This window comes from Aspergillus pseudotamarii, assembly GCF_009193445.1.
Source record: "Aspergillus pseudotamarii strain CBS 117625 unplaced genomic scaffold BDV38scaffold_76, whole genome shotgun sequence".
Classification (NCBI taxonomy): Eukaryota; Fungi; Ascomycota; class Eurotiomycetes; order Eurotiales; family Aspergillaceae; genus Aspergillus; species Aspergillus pseudotamarii.
This window is the reverse complement of record NW_022475090.1, coordinates 17,509-38,409: the sequence shown is the minus strand read 5'-3', so window position 1 is coordinate 38,409 and position 20,901 is coordinate 17,509. Positions and strand designations below refer to the sequence as shown.

Below are 20,901 nucleotides of genomic sequence, written 5' to 3'. Positions count from 1 at the left end.
GGTACATCCAACTGTACCTGGCCATAATTCCGGCATTTTGTCGGTCTTATTGGAGTTTATCGTGGGTCTCAATGTATACAGAAGTTTTATAATAACCATTGAACCGCGGGAAGTGGGGGGTAAAACAGGTCAAGATATTTACCATGGATATCCCCGTTTTATAAGTTAGTCGGGTTTAGCGGGGAACCAGATAAGCTTTAAATAGTACCAGGAACAGAAAATAGATCAAACTTGGTTGTTTAGTATACACATAACAAAAGGAAAGGAAAAAGAAAAGAGGATGATGAACCCTAACCAGAGAAAGCCCTAGAAGCCAGGACTACAGCACGACGAATACTCATTAATTGCAAACATGAAGGAAGATCATTCCCAAGGTCCTCCAGAAAGCTAACATTGCATTGTAGCAACTAGGTCATCTGATATTTAATGTAGGCCAAGTTCCAAGGTCTCTCGGTGCCTAAAATTGCTGTATAGTGGCCGTCGTGGCGGGCCAGGTTCTTCTGTACACAGTATGTGTGGCAGAGCCGACACTGCACCTATCAGAGGAGATGATACCTTCTAGCCAACTTCTCTCAACAGCTAAAGTTCAGTTTGAATTCGATGACTGTGCAGCTTTATCGTGGTGGTAAAATGCATAGCATCATCTCCAGCATCCAGGGCTCCAAAAATATACAGTACATGGCTGTGCAATATCCCCAAAGTCTTGGCAGTGACGGATGACAATTGTTGTCTTGCAAACAGGAAGTTGCAACTGCCACATAGCATTAGTGGCTTGTATCATAGTCCTCCGGTGTATAGAGCGTTAGACGGAAAAGCAAACATACTAATTGTCACTGTATCTATATATATAGAAGGCATACCCAAGTTAATATTACTAAGAGTCTGAGACTTGAAATATAAATAGCTATCTATATTTTATACAATAACTATGTACTGAGCTAGAACTGTTATATAGATAGTGTTGAATTGTATTAAAGATTTTTAAGCTTTAATAAGTTCAACTTCTACCTTTTTAATAGAGAGATGTCTATATCTATGAAATATGTTTACTAGTTATCAAAACTGCTTCTGGATTATAGGTACCTAAAGTAGCCAGAATATTCGGCGTTAAATCACTCTACACGCGCGATATCTAAATAATGATTTTGCGAGTTGATTATATTAACCTACCGCACATACTATATAACACGTCCCACGTCACACATTAATATACATTACTAAATTCCATCACCAATGCAAACACCGCACTCGCGCCTATCATGCCTTTAGGTAAATGTAGTTGGGTCACGGATCGGCATGCTCGGTGGAGCGAACGGACCTGACGCCAAAGCCTAATCGAAAGCAAGCTTCACAGTGAACATGGAGCCCTTATCGTAATTTAGTTCTTTGCAGCCGCAACAGCGAAGTCAGCCGCAGAAGCCACATCAACAGCGTAGGTCAAGTGAGCGGGCAGAATAATAACGCTGTTCTCGCAAATAGTGTCTCCGGCGTGGCACACAGTGTGGACGCGGGAAGCATCAACGTTGGGGAGAGCCTTGCCCTTGTCTATGGAATGATTAGTACATTCATGCATCCAAAATACCCCGATCCGGGAATTCGACGTACATGGGTCTCCGAAAAGGAGGACACTGCTGATCTTGCTAGCGTGTTCGGCAGGAAGCTGCTCAACAGCATTGTGCACAATCTGACAGCCCTGGGAGTAGCCACTCATGACGAGCTTGGTGTCGGGACACTTGGAGAGAATGTCACTGGCCTGGGATGCCCTGTTCGAACAAGGTCAGCTTCGGTTTTAATCGTACACCGAAATGTAGCGAGAAGGTTGCGATATATTGCAGAAAAGACATACATTGCCTTGCTACCGGCGGCTTCACCTCCAGCCAAATAGCCCTCGACAGATGCGGAATAGCCGTTGACACCTTGGAAGCTCAAGGCTGACGCACCAACGGCTCCCTCAAACGCCTCAGCAAGAGGAGGTCCAACGAGGACACCAACCTGCGCTAAATTAGAATGAAAATAAATACGCGCGACAGGCTAAACTTACGTTTCCGGGCTCACTGGTTCCGCGGGCGAAGAGAACGGTATAGTCAGTGCAGGTGCCAGTAAATCCATTTAGCGTGGTTTGAGCACCGGTGATGTCAGCCAGCAATTGATCAAAATCGGTGATCAGACCCGACACTGCAGTGATAGAGCCGTTGATGGCAGGCAAATGAGACAGAAGGACGCTGAGGAACTCGTTCAGGGGAGCGTTTCTCTCAACCAGAGCATCATTGGGAAGAGGGCGTGCGAGAACGCTGGCTCCGAGGAGAGAGACAAAGAGTGTCTTGATAGGAAGACGCATGGCGGCTGAAGTGTAAGGGCTCCGTGAAAGCTTTGTGCTGTTAGGCTGAGGCTAGTTTGCGAGGACAATCAGAACTGTGAGAATGTCTGAGCAGCTGTCCTCTCCTCGTGGGAAGACACGCATTTTATACATCTCCAAGCCGTGTTCCTTCCGCCGTCTCGATTTCCCTATACAACCAACGTGTCTCAATATTCACCTAAAGCGGTACGGCGGGCCTCCGGCGTGGAACTAGAGCTAAGGAAAACCAACCCGATATTCGGGCTGTTCCTTTAGGACAGTCGGCGAGACCACATGCTGTTCTTCAGCAAGTCCCTCGGCCAAGAGCATGGATTAATCTATCAACGTTGCATCCTTTTTGGTGGATCGCTGGAACAGAGCGAATCACTTCCTTGTAGAGCGAGTCTGGTTTGGTTGACTATACTTTTGAGAAGAACAGAGTTGGACAGTGGAACGGCTGGGGTTCTTTGTTGGCTCAGCCATGGACCAACCCCCGCAGTTAGCAAGACAGCCAAGGCGATACTGTGGCCCTCCGGCGAGCCTTTGACAAACCCTCGTATTCGGATTCCTGCGGTGTTTGCGTCATGGCAATAAAAGTCCTGCATTGCACCCACGCGGTCATGCGCGCAGTTGGCGGCCGTTAAGCTTAGATGCTGGCCAACGAGACGCCGGGACAGTCTTCGCTTTGAGTGCTGCCTTCCCCGCATTGTCACTAGTCAATGCACGACCCCCACCGTGGTGGAGACGGAGGAATCCTGACGATTGGGACTTGCTCCAATGAGTGTGGCCTTAGCGAAAAGGCGCACCAAGGGTTCCCGTTCCCTCGTGACTATTCCTCTCTCGTTCTAAGTCAGTAAATAGTTTGACTCCTGTGGCTGATCTTCTACCCGTCGCGGAGACCCGCGCATACTGAGATTCTGAACGGGCGCCATCAATCAACGGAGAGGCACCCGGATTTACCCTCCCACAGTTTCAGGATCGTCTTCTCTAAGCAATTGAGAAAAAGCTTCGAATACATCGGGAAATTCTCCGTGTCGCGGGTGCGGGACACACCCAGCCAACCCGATCGATCTACTGACTTCGGAATAAAAATCCCTCACGATTTGCTTACTCGTCGTTAGTAACCCCGGTATAACTCCGGACCTGTTCGAGTGAGGGGCTACAGGTCGATCACATTATGTGATAGAAAGATAGTAACCCCTTCTCTGCAAAGTACTAGCTAGTAACTACTATCTACACCAAGTGAACACCCCTGTCAGGTTAATGCTTAATTCAACGGACTAAGGGTGGAACACTAGGGGGTCTTGATCATGAAATACCGAGTTCGCATGTGCGTAAACGTGTTCAGGGTGGCATTGGGTGGAGGTGTAGTTGAAGAGTGTGGGTTGATGTTGGTTTTCTGAGCAAAAATTTCCAGGGCTTATTCGGACATGTGAGGAATCGCCCTCGGCCTCGGACCAATGGAAATAGGAGAAAGGAGTGACTTGATTAACAGGAGTTCATTCGGCTTCGTAATGCCAGAAACGGTCCGAGAAGATTGTTGACTCACGAGAATATTCTTCCTTTTTTTTTTTTTTTTTTTTTTTTTTTTTTTTTTTGTATCCCGCAACTTCATGTTTCCGAAGAGAAGTTAGGAGAGTCTCGCGGCCTAACTTTGCTCCCTCTTCTCCCGCAGTCACTTTCGGAGGCCAAAATGAGGACCCGGTGAGAACATTGCCGGGAAGGAATACCACTCTCTTGGCCTCGATCCAACAGCAAGATCAAACTCACCAGAACGCATCCCGTTCCTAAACATAAAATTGACAGGATCAGGTTCACGCCGGCTTGGCCAGTATGCCAAGAGACCGGTTTCAAGAAATCTCTCGAATGTCTATCCTGAGGGTAACTCAGTTGCCGAGTACTTGACAACTCGGGGCAGGCATCTGTCTGCTATCGCGCCACACACCCCAACAGCACATAATGAGTCTTTCCCTCAGAATAGCCTGTTTAGCATGGGCTGAGGTCCAGCAGATCTAGTATTGCCGTTTGATGTGCCCGTGTCTATTTCCGCTTCACTAGTACGCGCTTAATCAACGACAAAACTTTCTAGCACGACCCACACTTAATAGGCGCTCATTAAGCGTTCCAATGCTGTTCCAGAACTTAACAGCAGAGACATTGACAGGTAAGTATCCATAGGGACGGCTTTGACTCTGAGAGTCGGCTCAGGTCGACTCCTGTGCTAGCACAATACACCGGGATTCGCTGGGAAATGAGACACCGACACCACCGGAGCTCTCAGCATCGGACTGACCTGAAAGCATTACTTCCGCCACATCTATACCGGCGGTTTGAGCGGGAAAAATGGTAGCCCGAAGATCCCGGTCTGAAGACCCGTACATGCGTGCGGATTTCCACCTAATTGGCTCTAAATCGACCAAGCATTATGAAGCCCTTTTCGCTTGCGCCTACGCTGGAGACACGTGCAGATCCTTGACCCCCCCCCTTTTTTTTTTGCAGACGTGGGTGACTTTCTCCTGCAGCTGTGCCGTCATCCAGGTCCATGGAAAGCGGTTCGAATGCGCACGTTAGTGGATCATGTAGTAGATCCTCCTGCATAATGTTGACTTTTCTCTACCAATGTCCTGAGCAAACTCCATTCGAAGCGTCGGGTCTACATCGGAATAACAATTCATTCTCGATGCGAAGAAGCTACGGGAGATGGTCGCCGTTTACTAAAGATCTTCGCCGACAAGTGGAGATCACCCGCGCCGATACATCCTTGTATAGCGGGACACTTGTTTACTTCTCTAGCATGATTATCGGGCTCTTACAGTAATTTGGCTAGTTGTTGTTGCGTAAAAAGCATTTCTTGTTATCTAAAATCGAGCTTCCGATTGTTGGCGGTATTATGCAATAGCGTTGTGTAGTCTAGCAGCTGCGAACAGGATCAGGAGTAACGTTTTCTATGGACATCCTATGTGTGGACACTATACCATGAACTACTGCAACAAGAGCGGTAGTGGCGTGATGTCCTGAACAGCGGAAAGACCCTGTGTCCATATCAGACTATTTATTCGTTCACACATATGTGTCAGTGGTTGTACCAATGGGGAACACGAGGGCATAATTAGATAAAGGATACTACCATGAGATAGCGCCAGAGCGTAGAGCTGAACAGATCATGAGGTATAAGGGCCTCTGCCAAGGATAGCATCCTCCTTAGCCAGTCCAAGTACGTGTACGTGCTGTTCTAGCTTGCAAGCAGAATCGCACCCAGAGACCATACTTTGTCAGGGATCTGGTGGCAATTTGAGATCTGCCTGGTTACGGGGATTGTCATTTTGGCGCCAACCCATCGGTCTGGGGTGGCTTGAGGGCGAACTCAGCAGCTAGATTGAGCATCTGCAGCCTGTCAGTGCCCCACTATAGATATACTAGACAACCCCTTCGGGGAGTCCGATTGGATATTTGGCCGAACACGAGGAAAGGAGGAGCTTGGCATACGCTACAGCGCTGGGCTCTGCCACTTTTGTTCCTGTGTCTCAGTAACCTTAGTTATCTGGCTTGATAAGTGACGACAGGATACTCATGATTCCCACCGTCTCCGTCTCAAAGTCGAGCACATTGTTTCTTTTTGCTAAAGGGTCTGATGTCGCTCGTCGTTAGAGCTTTTGTGGCCAGATTGCCGGACGCGATCATGCCATAGTGGCGGGCGTTAAGCATTATCTTCGGTCTTGCTTGGACTTTTGAGACGTCGCATGTATCACATGTTTCCCTTTTTTCTGAGTTTGTATAGTGCGATGCGTATGGGATACCGGGTCCTTCTCCAATATAGCAGCATATCTCATTCAACTCCGTGATTTGTTGAGGAACATTAGCAAGCCAAGGATCGGACTTCACGCCGCTCGATACGGAATCACGGATGCTATGGCCCGCGGAGAAGGCTGTAAGTATCCAGCCTTTCTTAGAGCAGTGTTGTTATGGCAGGACACTTGAGCCAGTGCCCAATAGTTCACTCACTAAACATCCTCTAATTCAATATTATTGTGCACCGTTATGACCCCACCCCAAATCTCAACTAGCAAGCGAATGCGAGGATGACCAAGAATTTGCTCCATTTCAGAGGCAATGCCAGCAATAAAATTGGCACCATACTTACTATCTGGAAGACCCGTATCGGCACCGTTTGTTTATGTTCATCTCGTCTGTCTTGCTCCGTATGCCATCATTAGTGTGACCGTCTTTAAGCCTCCTACTTTCGGACCTTGGCTTTTGCACCCCATCCATACAAGCGAGATGCTGATAGGTTTGGCCCATTCAATACTGGTGCAACTAAAATAACACAGATCGAATTGCCCCGGACTTGTAATATTGCACTTTCGCGTTGTTTCCAGGAGTGCGGGTGCCCGAACGATCCGACAGATACGATTAACAAAGGACCACCTCATAATGGCCTAATACAATAAGTCGGAAAGCCTTTCGACAAAAACGCGTACCATCTATTCAACCTCTGCCGGAAGTATCATCACGGGTGACAGAAATATTCTGTATGTGCGCGGTGCCTTGGGAATAACAACTCACCCTAGCGGGACCTGGTTACTCTGTTCAGGTTGTTGTACATGGTACTCCACTGCTGCAACTTTCTGGTTAGCTAGAGTTGGGTGGTTGACTGACATATACAGTTCTCATAGCAGAGATTGGGTTTTCAAGTGTAAGAAGCCTGGAGTGGATCTGACTGTGCGCTTGAAATTCAGGTTCAGTTCTCCAAGCTGCGAAAGTTTGATGACAGTTTTTGGTCCTTAGGTATCTTTGCGAGATTCAATCAGGTCAGTTCCGCCACCGTGAACGAGATAATACTTCCCCGAGGATAAGCTTTCTCTAACGAAGTCAGGATGGTTGATCTTATGGTCCATTTCTTATATCTCTTGGTTCAAGATACCAGTCCCAAGGAGCTCAATGAACGGTAGCTCAAGTCCCAGACATAACTAGGGATATGGGCATTAAGCCCGTCTGAAGCAGTAAGATAGGTATGTAGGAGAGAGGTTCAATCAAGTCATAATCATATAGATCGTCGGCTTCTCCATCATGTCGTAGCTTATATTACACATATAGCAGCAGAATAGGTATGACACAAGGTATCCCAGAGTTCGCTTATATGCCTGCTGTGTTTTTCGATCTGACATATGGCGAAAGGCAATGTATGGGACACACAGGATGAATGCGAACAGAATGCAGACTTTCATGAAACAGTGCACACTGACCCTCCGGCTACCAGGCATATCTGAATTGAGTCCGCTCCCAATCAGTCAGATCTAATAGATCCGTCTCGACAATACGATGCTCGTTGGTATCCTGGGGCACCCCTGACTCAAGCGCACATTTATCCCGACGCTTGTTTTCATTAAGCAGATAGAACATTAGGGCCGCTTCAACTACGATCATCATGGACGATGTAACGAAATATGCACGGAACCCAGTAGGATAGGTTGGTGCTTCCTTCGATAGAAAAAATTGCGGTGTGATAATCTGACCCACACAGTAGCCGACAAAAATCATAACCTGTAGTGAGGTGGCATTGAGTCAGACACTTATCAAGGGTACCGAAGGCTGCCACGGGTCTCATGTACTTACACTGACGGTCATTTTCTTGGTGAATCCCGCGATGTTGGACGATATCATGGACATGCACATTATATAGGACACCGTACAAGTCAACAGTGAATATACAGCTCCCAGGCGAGACATTTTCCGATCGGTCGGCAGAGCTGCTCTCTTGTGAGTGACCTGTCAGTATACAAGTGATCGAAACTTACTGTATAATAGAACACTGCCCACAAGCACACATACGTTGCTGAGGATCATGGCAATGCATCTACCCTTACCGATCCACGAGCATACAATACCCCTGAAACTGTCAGCGGGTCATCAATGACACTGAGCATCTTAGGACTCACGCAAGTAACACGCTGACAAGTTGAACGGCATGTTCTGGCATAGCGACAACAGTGGATTCGACACTTGAGAAACCAAGGCCCGTGAGAATAATCTTGTTAAACGCGTTCAACCCGCCTCCGGGTATACACTGTAAGAATACAATGGAGAACAGCATCCACGCCTGAGGATCGCGAAGGGCTTCCTTGACTTGATAAACTTTGTATTGTCGGTTCTGAAGGCCCGCGTGATTGTGGAGCACCTGTAATGGCCACTGTTAATAGCCATGGTTTTGAACGGATCCAGCTGAAGAAGAAATGTTCTCACCCGAACCACAGCAATCTTCCTCTCCCGAGGCGTCAAGAACCACGCCGACATGGGTGAGGAGGGCATGGCGAAAAAGACTATAATTCCCCACAGCATAGTGATAGGACCAAAGATAAGATATAGATACTAACAGAGTCTCAGCAAAACACCTTGCACGACAGACAAAGGGAGGTTCTAGTCATACCTGCCATTGGGACAGTTTCCCATGCACATGGCCGATACCATTCGAGACACCATCACCGATAAAGGCACCAATTGGTCCACCAGCCCACCAAATGCATGATCGTAGGGCATGCTCATTCTTCGTGAAGTATTGACTGACCAATAGCGTAAATGCAGGGTTGTTGGAAGCCTCGAAGAGGCCCAAGAAGAACCGATTCACAGCGAGTGTTGCGAAATTAGTCGACGCGGCAGTTGTTGCGACACAAAGTCCCCACATAAAGATCATGGATCCTATCCACTTGCCGATAGGAAGCTTTTGCATGAAGATCGAATTTGGGTATTGCCAGAAAAGATACCTACAATTCTGGTCAGACAAAAACACTTGAAGTCTCAAACGGTTTATCCATACCCAAAATAGAAGATCGACGATGTCCAGCTATACTGTTGGCCCTTCAAGTTCTATTTGGGAATTGTAAGCTTTCCCGGTTACTCCCCGCAAGAGGATATTTCCATTGCTCACCAGATCTGTCCTCAGTCCATAAACGGCAGCAGTAGATAGAATACCTTTGTCGATGAACGAAAGGATGTAGCTCACGGTCATCTATCAATAGGGTCCGGTCAGCAGAGAACCACAGGCCAGATGTTCCATCGCAGTTACCATCGGGACAATGATTAAGTCAATCTTCCAGCGAACGACAGAGGCTTCCTTGTCCGTAAACTCGACATCTATCTCTCCTGACTCCCCGTTGAATATGTTGATGGCGTCATCGTATCCGTGGGGTTGTTTGGGTTGTTCAACATCCGCTCCTGGACAGGTGGCGACAGCGACATCCACGTCCTTGGAACTCATGGTTGCATGAATTTCGCCCAAAGGTTCCAAAAAGCAGGATTTATTGACATGGCAGTTAAATATATATGGGACGATGAAGGTAAGGGGGTGTCAAAAGTCGGAGTTTTATGAAACTCCGACAAGCTTTTGATCAGTCTCCCAGGATTGTTTCATGCCCCAGACAAGGGCCAAGGCATTCCCCGCAGCGTTTCCACATAATCCTCACATCTCAGAATGAACCTAGTTATCCCATGTGGAGAATGGCGGGATCGGCGCGGCCCTTCCTGGGAGGCAAATCATTCTTCTTCTGTGGTGGCTACTGACTGTGGGCTGAATAGCAGGGGTTTTGCAGATAGAACATGATAAAGAGGCTCGGCTCTTCCCGATGGCTCGGCAAGCTCCCGATTGTCTTTTAAGCCGTCGGGAGCCTGCCGATGGTGCTCTATCATCAAACAATTTACAAACCATTTTTATAAAGCACTTATATTCGCTGTGCGTACAACATCCACTGGCTGAAAAAACATACAATCCCAGGTCAAGATAAGAACAGAAAACCGACGTGGAAGCTCTCCCATTTCTCATATCTGCCTATGCCAAGCCCTAATCTTTAACGCCAATATGCCAAGCGAAGAAAGCGGCGACCATTATCAGCATGTCGTGGTGCACGGGTTGCCCTATGATCGCGGTTTCTCGCATGGACAGCAAGTCAAGGATAAAATTCTGCGAAATATTACTCATTATAAACAGCCAGGGAATCTTATCGCATGGTGAGAGACAACGTCCAACCATCTCGCCTTGATATGCTCATACTACGGCAGGCCCACTGCGCTGCGAATTATTCGGGAATGCTATATTCCAGGGCTGGAAAACTATTGGTTATCGGGCCTCACAGAGATGCGTGGCGTCGCCGATGGTGCAGGAGTGGACCTGGAAGATATAATCTTATTGAACGCTCGATATGACCTTTCACATATTAGCAATCCTTCGACAACGGAAAACGATCCAACTCGAAGTCTTCCTAAGCTGGCCTCGGAGACTGAAGATGAACGTTATTATCCGTCGTACCCGCGAGCGTCTTCTGAATGTACTAGCGCGATTATCCTATCTGAAGCGACCGGCGATGGAGAAGTATACACGGCTCAAAATTGGGATATGTCAGATCGGCTCCTCAAGGAGGATGGGATCATCTATCTAGAGGTCCATCCACACCCTTCGGAGAATCTACCGTCGTTGTTCCTCGTAACTGAGGCGGGTCAATTATGCCGATCAGGAATGAATTCGGATGGGCTGGGGTTATGTGCAAATTCACTGTGCAGCTCAATTGATGCACTGCCATTCTCGATGGACGACGCTGTGGGGAAAGGGAAAATGCCGGCTATTCCTCCGTCCTCGGCTCTACGACGACTATTCCTAGAAAGCCCTAGCTATGCCGACGGCCTCAAATGAGTCGCCAGAACACCTCGCCACGTTTCATGCAATTTGATGCTGACAACTGCAGACAATATGGGAATCTGTCTAGAAATAACCCCCAAAATCATTTTCAGAATATCCGGATCAGCTGGCTCTGACACTCCGTATATTCTGCATAGCAACCATTTTCAAACGCAGTCATTTTTGTGTCAGTCCGAGATCCAGGATACTTTAGTGGGGGGCAGTACGTGGTATCGTGCCGACCGGTTGGAAGTGGGCATCCGGAGAAAAGCGCTCATCGGTTTTCTGACGGAGGCCGACATTATGAACGCTTTCAAGGACCATGCTGGGTATCCTCACAGTCTCTGTGAGCATTCGGCCAGGAAGGCAACCAAGGGCCCGTTTATACAGCCAGGTCATCCGAATCCGTATTCTGGTTCGACATGCACGGTCAGCTGTGTCATCTATAACCTCACCAAAAGGTCGATCAAAGTATGTAAGGGGCCTCCATGCAGGGGGACCTTCCAAGAGTTTGCCCTAAAGCGAGCATTTGAGTCGAGGCGATAAATCAGATGCAAAACGTGCATACAGTGAACGGTGGAAAACTATTCCGCCTTCCTATTCAATCAGGGGAAGCAATCACGTGGACCTCATTTGCATGTCGATCGACCATTTAGGAAATTGGTATGGAGAGACTTCACGAAGATCATTCCTTAGACGAGCGTTGGATTACTCAATAAGGTCGTATTGGAGAGTGAAGAATGGTGGAGACGCCCCGTTTAGGGTGTGAGCTGATTTGTCTATGGCCTGGACCCCTTTTAATACTAAAATAGTCCCCCCAAAACCAACCATTTCTTCCCCTTCTCCACTCGATCCTGTCATTCACCGCAATCCAACATTTTTCTTGCTCACGGCCAACTATCTACTATCTGATTGTTATCAATGAATGATCCGGGGAATCTCTCATCTTCCAAGCGGACCCGGGCGCCCATCGCGTGCCTGCGCTGCAAACGACGGAAAACCAAAGTACACTCGAAACCCCTGGTTGTAATACTATTATGTCGTAGTACTAACCTCACGTAGTGCAATGGGACGCGTCCAGTATGCACGCCATGTCAAAAGGCGAGAGCTTGTATATATATGCACCTTTGAAATGAACCATGTTTGTCCAACTGACGACTGAAGCTTGCACCTGGGCAGGACTAAGCCGCATGGGGGGTGATATGAGTGAAGAGTACGCCAGCCTGCTGGAATATACCCGAGGTTTGGAGAGCAAAGTCGCGGAGTTGGAAGGTCGTGCCCAGCACAACATCGCCCCAGCGTCGGAGCACCAAGTGACATCGGTAACAGCCGAACTATCAACCAATGTGGCCCTTCTAAGCATGAATGCCACGGCCGAACCTTTCTTTGTCGGCGCGACCGCAGGCTTTTCTCTATCGAAAATGGTGGAAGGGATACTATCTCAATCACCAATTCCACCGCCAGCGCTTGAATCAACCGCGTCCTCAAATACACAGGCTGACAATGATATTTGTGTGTCCATGAACAACCTCAGTAGACCCGATCCCCAGGTCGAGCGGAAGTTGGTGGACATTTTCTTTAGCCGCGTTCATCCCCGGTACCCATTTCTGGACAAGCTCGGTTTTGACGAGTTTTACCGTTCTTATCAAGGGTCTAGAGATACGAGGAGTGTCGGCCCATCCAAGCTGTTCCAGCTTCATATGGTGCTGGCAATCAGTGCCCGCATTATGCAGCTTCATCCAGAAATGGGCGGGAACATCAACCCGGAATTTTACTATTCGAACGCTACTCGGTACGCTGACGAGGCGCTCCAAGTTCCGGGGCTCGAGAGAGTTCAATCTTTACTTCTACTAGCATTGTACATTCTTCGTACTCCAGGTAGTATTTCTAACTTAGGCGGCTGGCATATCATTGGATTCGCGGTTCGGTATGCCGTGGAATTGGGAATGCACCGTAACATCAAATGTGGCGGCCCACGAGCACAGGACCCATATCGCATTCAGATCCGGCGACGAGTCTTTTGGAGCGCTTATGTGCTTGACCGTGCTGTATCCTTGACTCTAGGGCGTCCGTTCGCCCTGTCGGAAAATGATATTGATGTTGATGTATGTGAATCACTCAGATGGAGATATGATACCTACTGGCTAAACCATAATCTACGTGTCAGTTACCTTGTGCGCTGGAACAAAGCCCTGTCAACGGCATGAAAATTCAATACAACCAGTCCTCTGCGATACTTACCGAAACAAAACCTTTGAATCTATCCTCCTTCGTTCACTTATGTCGGCTTAGGCGGCTGGAGAGCAGGATCAAGCAGGAACTTTACAGTGCTAGTACCCCAGAGACCATGCAGGATTACTCTTATGATGAGACAATCGACTCTTATCGACAGGAACTCCTCGAGTGGCTGAATAACACACCCTTTAAATTTACATCAGATGGCCAGCTACAGGAAGGTTACTCTCTGTATGACACCCCGGAATTCTTCCGCATACAACACAGCAAGGCTTTGCGCATGCTCCTGCAACACCGAATAACCCATGTTTCCTCCGAGACAAACTCGCCCAAGGATAAAGAGTATCTAGCATTAAGTGCTAGAGCAGCGGGAGATATTTGCCAGTACTACAGAACTTTACACCAAAGAAGGCCCTTAGGGTGGAACTTCCTCGCTCTGCATTCTATCTTCACAGCTGGTCTGACATTGCTCTACTGTATCTGGGCAGAGAGGGAGCATGCAGACCTAGCTCGATTCGAAGACATTCGCTCGTGTTCTAACGTTCTCTTTGCGATATCCGAACGATGGCCGACAGCCACCAAGTTCCGTGACATATTTGAGGTCCTTGCTAAACGGATGATAGATCTAGTATCTTTGTCATCTATCCCTCACGGTGGCTTGGACGATACATCCTTTCTGCCGGAGGCCGGTATTTCACCTGCTGGGGCTCTACAAGAATCGGCAGGGTTTCCGGCAATGAATCAGGACACCTTCTGGGCCATGCTTGATGAGCTGGTGGATGATGACTATATCCGCAGTCAATTCCCATTGAACAGCGTGGAGAGCTCATGGGGCCTTTTCGATAGTTGACACATCACGCGTCAGCTTTATAATCCGCGAAGCTTTTCAACATGTATAAAAGCATACGTACGGCACTGTATTATAGAACGGCAAAGTATGTATATGAAGTCCTTGTACGAAAGTCGCAGCTTACAATTGAACTCATTTGTACTGGATATTAAATTTCCCATTTTATCATCGTAGACGTTTCTTTGGAATGCCTTAACTGACAGGTCCCTCTATGCTATGAACCATAAATGACTAGATAATTAAACAGAGAGCCGCCCATCTATCAGACCATTACCTCAGTCGCGCTGTAACCACTCAACCTTCTTTGCAGGAAGAGGCGGATCGAGGGGAACGGGCAATATAAAGTAAAAAAAATAAAAAAAAAATAAAAAAAAAAAAAAGCAGATAAACCAAAACTCCAATACGACATGCTAGTTCTTGCCACCATACCTGAACGCCGCACCATGAAAAGCTTCAGATCAATGCTGCAACACTTTCTTCTTCATGGAGGATAGGAAAGAGGAGCGGATAGGAATATCTTCAGTGAGCCATTCCTGGTCCCTCTTAGGCTCAACCCTCTTAGGCTCAATCCACTGGAAGGTTATCATGTGCTCCTTAAAACGCTCTTGCTCACACTGTGACTGTGATACTTGACGTGAGTCAGTCACGCTCCCAGCCTCGTGAAGCTAGCCGTCAATCTCAAGAAGGAGATCATTGCCACTCTGGCTGCCACTCCGGTTGCTGCCATTCCGGATCGGGCTCAGGGTTAACCCAGGCTGTTTGGTCTTGAACCGGGTTTGCTTCACCATCTAAAGCTCTTTTGAGAGCGATCTGATGTTCTTGTTCCTCTGGGGAAAGCGCAGCAAATGCGGCGGTATTTGAATCCCATTGCGCTACGCAATCCTTGTTCCAATTGCATCGCTCAACTTCGCCGTATACCGGGTGGTTATACCGTGGATGCTTGGAGGGCCATCCCGAGGCGTGGTAATGGTGCTTGATCAAGGCACTGCGGGAGTTATGGTTCCCACTGTCGGAGTGGCCTTGACCCGCTGCGAATGCCTCTACGGTGAGGACGAGAAAGCCTCCAACAAGCTTGGACTCGGGAATATTATGGAAGGTCTTCCATGTCACCTCGTGCCCCGCGTTGATGCTCATCTCGGCCAACACCGCTGATGTGAACGCAGATGGTCCTGTCCCACTTATGATATCATCAAAGTCCAACTCCAATTCCGCGATGGGCTTGCCTTGTTTGACGGAAAGCTCATTTAGCCACTCCAGGATGTGATTGACCAACCGCATCATCACAGGCTGCCGTGGTTTGGCCATGAAGGTCCACTGGCAAAACGACTGCGACTTCTGCCCAAGGATGGGATGATCATTAAAATCTGGTTCATCGATTTCGACTCCAATAACGACATCGATATCGTGCTCATCGTAGCGTTCTGGAATAAATCGGTCAATTGGGCGGAGAGCCTCGACGTCAATATCGGCCCAAACTCCGCCGTCAACGTACATGATCAAATATCGAAGTAGGTCTGCTTTGATGATTTGTGCCGTAAGAGAGCGATAAGTGTCCACAATGTCCGGGCGATTAAACCCGTCAGGTCCAAAGTGGGTCTCAACGTAGTAAAGATCATTTTGATCAGTCAGTACTTCGTAGCGATAGCTGGGGTTCTTGGACGTCCAGCTGCGAGCCACGGCCAGGTCACGCTCCTCGAATTCGAATGGAGCAACCTTCCATGATTGCCAGATCTTCTTAGGGAAAAATCGGTGGGTTTCACAGGATCGGTAAGATAGACCATCACTTAGCTCGCCAAACGTGTCCGTGATAGAAAGATAAGACACAAACAAGATGGCCGCCAGGCATCCGGGGATAATCCTGCGGATCTGTCTCGGCAGGCACACTCCGGACATTGAGGATGTCATTAGTTTTTCCGGAGACGCATAACCCAAGAATGTCAATGGACGGGGACCCAGGAGAAAAGGATACCCTCCGACGTTTATGAGCTTCGCGTCACGGACCATGCGGAGATTGCTATCTCGTGTCCCCGCCGCTCAACAAGATTTTTGTTGGATCATCCTTACAGCTTCGTCTTAATTTCGCTAGTTTTAGTTATCCCCGTTAGCGTCCATGGTCTCATTGGTGCTGAGTGGCTGTGTTTTAGCGTGTACTTGACCGTGCTGCATCCATGGACAACATTAAGCTCATTCGGGGTAAAGTCCAGATCCATTTAGTGCGCCACTGGAGCCGCTGCTTAAGACGCTATTGGTAGCGTGCCTCTTTCACTGGGTCGACGCGATTCCCACAGTGCCGGGGGGTCTGGGGTAAGCCTCGGCTCCAGGGTTACATTGAGAGCCAAGTATGGACCCCGACGCATGTGTCTTGGTCGCTGGGGGACGATAAGACTCTACGAACAGATCACCAAGCTGACGACTGCTCTATTTAGTTCCCAGTTGGTTGGGTGTTATTGGCCAAAGGATTTCCTCGGAATTTTCGACTCATCACCGCATGTGATGTGTGATGCCCTACTCCAGCATTACGTCTCTTATCTGGGTCTAAATTGGTCATTGCCTCTTCTCATTCTCCATTCCCCAGTCTCCGCACGAGCCGGGTCAGATCTCCCGTCTCTGAAACCGCGCGGACCAGGATTATCTCCGCCCTCAAATACCAGTTTTCGTCATCCTTCCGTGAGGGCAATTGCGCTGGTCCAGCTACCCAGGGCCATTGAATCGCCATAATGGCCAGTTACCACGAAGAGAGCGGTCTTGGTGACATTCCCAAAATGCGTACAGTAGATCTGGAGGGCACATTAGAGAAGGGATATTGGAAATCGCGCCCAACGTCCCGGATCCGATCTTTTCCTACGCGGGCCGCTCAATGGTGTGTTGATCACCTCCGGCCGGCATTCCTGACCGGAATTGGTGGCCACAGCAGCCACCAGGGCAGGCGTACCGCTTACCTGGACGGACTTCGAGGCTTTGCAGCCTTTCTCGTATACTGGGGTCATCATGAGCTGTGGGCTCACGATGGCATCGGGGCCGAGATGATTTTTGAGAATGCCTACGGCTACCAGAAGAAACACTACTTCGTTGCCTTCCCTGGCGTGCGCATCTTCTTTTCGGGTGGCCACTTCGCCGTCAGCGTCTTTTTCGTGCTGTCGGGCTATGTGCTTTCCGCCAAACCACTCTCTTTGATCAGAGCCGGCGACTATCTTCAACTGGGGGATAACCTAGCCTCTGCCTTATTCCGGCGCTGGCTACGACTGCACATTCCCGTTATTTGCACCACCTTTGTGTACATGACATATCTACATTTGTTTCGCATCCACGCAACTCCCGAGATCAAATCAAGCTACGGAGAGGAGCTCTGGAACTGGTATGTCGAGTTGAAGAACTTCAGCTTCGTCTTCCGCACCGGTGGTGAACCCTGGTTTACCTATAATTTCCACTCGTGGTCTATTCCCGTCGAGTTTCGCGGTTCCATCGTCATCTACACAGCTCTCCAGGCATTTTCGAAATGCCGACCCAACGCGCGACTGTTGTGTGAACTCGGATTGATCTTCTACTTCATGTACATCGCCGACGGCTGGTTCTGCGCACTCTTCATGTCCGGTATGCTGCTCTGTGATTTGGATCTACGTGCCGCCAGGGACGAGCTTCCCGACGTCTTCATGATGCTAGAGCCGTTCAAGGAGGGCATATTTTACGCCATGTTGTGTATCAGCATGTACTTGGGTGGTGTTCCGTCCCGGACATGGGAGGAACAGTTCTTAAGAGAATCTCCGGGGTGGCACTACTTGTCCTACCTGAAGCCCCAGGCGGTCTTTGATTTCAAATGGTTCTATCTCTTCTGGGCGGCAACCTTTTTGGTGGCATCAATTTCGCGGATCCACTGGCTGAAAAGCTTCTTTGAAACTCCATTCAACCAATATCTTGGCCGCATCTCCTTCGCATTCTATTTGGTCCACGGACCCGTCCTTTGGGTATTGGGGGATCGCCTCTATGCCGCGGTGGGTTGGGTTCGGGACTCGCATGCGACAACCTGTCCAGGGTGGATTAATCGCTTCCCTCTGCCCAAAGTTGGCCCACTTGGATTGGAATTGAACTTCTTCGCTCCCCACCTCATTTTGCTGCCGGTGACGCTTTGGCTCGCGGAGATAGTGACCAAATTCGTCGACGAGCCCAGTGTTCGGTTTGCACAGTGGTTTTATCGGAAGACGCTGGCTCCCGCAAACCAATCATAGTATTTTTTTTTACACATATATAGAAACAAAGTTTGTTATTTTCTTTGCAATTCACGAGCTTTCTTCGTAGTTTCAGCGATCGGTATTTTCTTTTTTTTTTTTTTCTTCCTTGGCTTCCCTTGTGACCAAAGGTATTATCAGTCGCTCGTAAGATAATGAGTTGAAGGATCCACCACGGACCAATTTCCGCTTCCGATACAAGTGGGAGAGAGAAAATAAAATTAACAATAAAAATAAAAATAAAATAACCACGCCAACAGGAGATAGATTAATTAAAAAGGTCTTGCGTATACCCACAGCTATCACATGTATTCTCCTCATGGTAAGGTGGTAGAGGTGGATCCTCCAATACCCCAGACGGAGATGTTCAGTGGTTGCAACCCCGGGGAAAAGAAGCTCGACCAAATCTTAAAAGACGCCACTAAGTCGAGCTAACAACCAGGGTTACGTGACGAATTGCTGCTGGTCCCTGGATACATGAGAGGGGAAAACACGGCTGAGCTTAGAAAAATAATAACAAAAAATGGCGCACGCGGGACAAAAAGTATCCAAACCTGCACCGTGCCCTAATTTGCCTCCCAACGCGGTTGATTTCTCCTGTTAGCTCCAAGAAACCCCCCCGTACAATAGGCTGATGTCTGCTCGACTATCGGAGTTGATTTCCCTGCTACCCCTCTTTCGTTAGTCATGCTGGCGAAAGGGTTGAAGCGCATCGTCCCCGTTGTTGGCGTGGTGCTGGTCCTCGTCGTGCTAGGGCTTCAGTTGTACCATCGCAACTATCTCCATCGCAATAGTAGTCTTCCTTTCAGTCATTCCTTTCCAAAACCTGATCAGAGCCCAAGTCCGGATCCTAGCGGAAATCGCTGGGCTCAGCAATATGAACAACAACAATATGAGAACCAACACACGGGTCTCGAAGCGTCCTCGGACCCCAAGATAGACATGTCCGCCACTCATACGGAGTTGTACTCTGTATCAAACCCAGACAAGAAGTTGTTTAAAATCGACTTCGGTGGCCGGCAGGCCATTAATCCTAGTATTATTCCCCATCCCGAGCAGCCGAATACATGGATTATCACCGCACAACTGCACAAGCCTCCCGACAAGCAAAAGAGCTCGGTCTGGTTCGCCGAACTAGTTTGCGACGCTGTCTTTCGGGATGGCGGACGAACCCTAGGCTGTATTGAGCCTCCCTTGATTCTTCCGATCGCCGCGACGGTCGGCGATAGTAAGAACTGCTTGGGCGAGCTGTCCTACTTCACCCTCAACATCGGACCCCATGATGCGCGTGTCTTCTATGGGCCCGAGGCACCGTATGCCGTCTACGGGTCCAACTCTCAATTTACCTGCTTCGGACAGTGGATCCATGACTTCCGGCCACTGGTCGACTGGAAGGGAGACATGGATATCTTGTCCGATCATGGGTTCCGCCAGGCCACCGAGTTGCAACGTCCGCTTCCCTACGGGGCCGTCGAGAAGAACTGGTTTCTCTTCTGGGACGCTACAGGACAAGCGTATGTCCATTACGATGTGGCTCCCAACCGAGTCTTCGCCCGACTGGAACTTGACGGCTCGGTCGGTCCAGACTTGGCACCCCTTGCGGCTGCGACCGACCTGCAGTGTTTACAACGACACCTTCCGGCATTAAAGGACGCGGAGTTGGAGTCAATTCACCAGGCGACCAACTCGTTGACCATCACTCTATGCCAACGATCGGATCCGCTGTGCCAGGCGACCGATCTCAATACATTCATCCTCACTATCTTCCAACACAAGAGTTTCTATGCATTCCATAGTGTATACGAGCCATACGTCATGCTATTCCGCCGGTCAGCTCCATTCGATGTCCATGGCATATCGACCAAGCCCCTCTGGATCTCAGGTCGTGGCACTCCTGGTCACGGAAAGAAACCGAAGGCGCTGACCGCAGGAGAGTCAGAGGCGTGGGATCACACGGAGATGTTATACGTGACTTCCATCAGCTGGAAAGCACCGGGCAACAAGTATCATGGGTACTTGGATGATGTGATGTTCATCGCCTTTGGTCAGGAGGATGAGGATACAGCTGGTATTGATATTGTCGCGGGTGATTTAATGAAGGATATGGGGCTTTGCGGGATGTTGTGATTTTTTATTTTCTTTTCTATTCCCCTTCCAGTTTTACCTTTCTGTCTTTCCCCTTCCATGATCCGCTTGTATGGTCACTAATGTTTTTACCTCTTTCTTTTCCTCTTTCTCTATTTTTTCTTACTTTGACAACAATCTCAGTGATTGTGGTGGGTTTTTATGTCTAGCAGCTACCCCAGCACCATGGAGTTTACACCCTTACACATTACCCTTCACATATTACCCTCAAGTCACTATACCATTTCCGCCAGCAAGAACAAGAGATTGTCCGACATCAAGATAAACTTAGGTTCGATCAGCATACCCACATAATAGAGTCACGATCGTCAGATTGAGATGAAGATCACTGTCGGATGAGAACCTTAGTAGACGGATGAACAGCCGAACCCTGAAATGAGCTTATCTAGCTAGTATGGCTACGCATTAGTGGGAAAGTCTACGGCATTGCAATCCTTGTCGTGTGTAGGTG

The 20,901-nt window shown here is 48.7% G+C and overlaps 8 protein-coding genes across 8 annotated transcripts; 4 read left to right on the top strand and 4 right to left on the bottom strand.

Annotated features, from left to right (window-relative positions):
• Window positions 1-1,350: 1,350 nt before the first annotated feature.
• Window positions 1,351-2,507, bottom strand: BDV38DRAFT_199823 (cutinase family protein). Its single transcript, XM_032052430.1, has 4 exons — window positions 2,042-2,507; window positions 1,847-1,992; window positions 1,606-1,763; window positions 1,351-1,545 (listed from the first exon to the last, which is right to left on the bottom strand). Exons 1-4 carry the CDS (start codon window positions 2,336-2,338, stop codon window positions 1,379-1,381), a joined length of 768 nt encoding a protein of 255 aa, XP_031908849.1. The 5' UTR covers window positions 2,339-2,507; the 3' UTR covers window positions 1,351-1,378.
• Window positions 2,508-6,900: 4,393 nt separating this feature from the next.
• On the bottom strand, window positions 6,901-9,587 carry BDV38DRAFT_296590 (major facilitator superfamily domain-containing protein; the record flags this gene model as incomplete). Its single annotated transcript, XM_032062962.1, has 8 exons — window positions 6,901-7,876; window positions 7,949-8,087; window positions 8,272-8,510; window positions 8,576-8,701; window positions 8,760-9,093; window positions 9,147-9,196; window positions 9,258-9,301; window positions 9,368-9,587. The coding sequence occupies 8 exons, from the start codon at window positions 9,585-9,587 to the stop codon at window positions 7,586-7,588; spliced, it is 1,443 nt and encodes a 480-aa protein (XP_031908848.1). The 3' UTR covers window positions 6,901-7,585.
• Window positions 9,588-9,696: 109 nt separating this feature from the next.
• BDV38DRAFT_199654 (uncharacterized protein) lies at window positions 9,697-10,304 on the bottom strand. The gene has a single exon (XM_032052428.1). It carries the CDS (start codon window positions 10,146-10,148, stop codon window positions 9,807-9,809), a length of 342 nt encoding a protein of 113 aa, XP_031908847.1. The 5' UTR covers window positions 10,149-10,304; the 3' UTR covers window positions 9,697-9,806.
• On the top strand, window positions 9,887-11,166 carry BDV38DRAFT_199723 (uncharacterized protein). The gene is made up of 2 exons (XM_032052429.1): window positions 9,887-10,333; window positions 10,385-11,166. Exons 1-2 carry the CDS (start codon window positions 10,185-10,187, stop codon window positions 11,010-11,012), a joined length of 777 nt encoding a protein of 258 aa, XP_031908846.1. The 5' UTR covers window positions 9,887-10,184; the 3' UTR covers window positions 11,013-11,166.
• A 299-nt stretch (window positions 11,167-11,465) lies between these two features.
• On the top strand, window positions 11,466-14,296 carry BDV38DRAFT_199618 (Zn(II)2Cys6 transcription factor). Its single transcript, XM_032052427.1, has 4 exons — window positions 11,466-12,002; window positions 12,060-12,108; window positions 12,162-13,102; window positions 13,165-14,296. Exons 1-4 carry the CDS (start codon window positions 11,919-11,921, stop codon window positions 14,080-14,082), a joined length of 1,992 nt encoding a protein of 663 aa, XP_031908845.1. The 5' UTR covers window positions 11,466-11,918; the 3' UTR covers window positions 14,083-14,296.
• A 219-nt stretch (window positions 14,297-14,515) lies between these two features.
• Window positions 14,516-15,975, bottom strand: BDV38DRAFT_296588 (glycosyltransferase family 32 protein; the record flags this gene model as incomplete). The annotated part of the gene is made up of 1 exon (XM_032062961.1): window positions 14,516-15,975. The coding sequence occupies one exon, from the start codon at window positions 15,973-15,975 to the stop codon at window positions 14,773-14,775; it is 1,203 nt and encodes a 400-aa protein (XP_031908844.1). The 3' UTR covers window positions 14,516-14,772.
• Window positions 15,976-16,567: 592 nt separating this feature from the next.
• On the top strand, window positions 16,568-18,355 carry BDV38DRAFT_296585 (acyltransferase family protein). Its single transcript, XM_032062960.1, has one exon. The coding sequence runs from the start codon at window positions 16,800-16,802 to the stop codon at window positions 18,303-18,305; it is 1,506 nt and encodes a 501-aa protein (XP_031908843.1). The 5' UTR covers window positions 16,568-16,799; the 3' UTR covers window positions 18,306-18,355.
• A 793-nt stretch (window positions 18,356-19,148) lies between these two features.
• Window positions 19,149-20,489, top strand: BDV38DRAFT_260217 (uncharacterized protein). The gene has a single exon (XM_032055892.1). It carries the CDS (start codon window positions 19,248-19,250, stop codon window positions 20,430-20,432), a length of 1,185 nt encoding a protein of 394 aa, XP_031908842.1. The 5' UTR covers window positions 19,149-19,247; the 3' UTR covers window positions 20,433-20,489.
• Window positions 20,490-20,901: the final 412 nt, after the last annotated feature.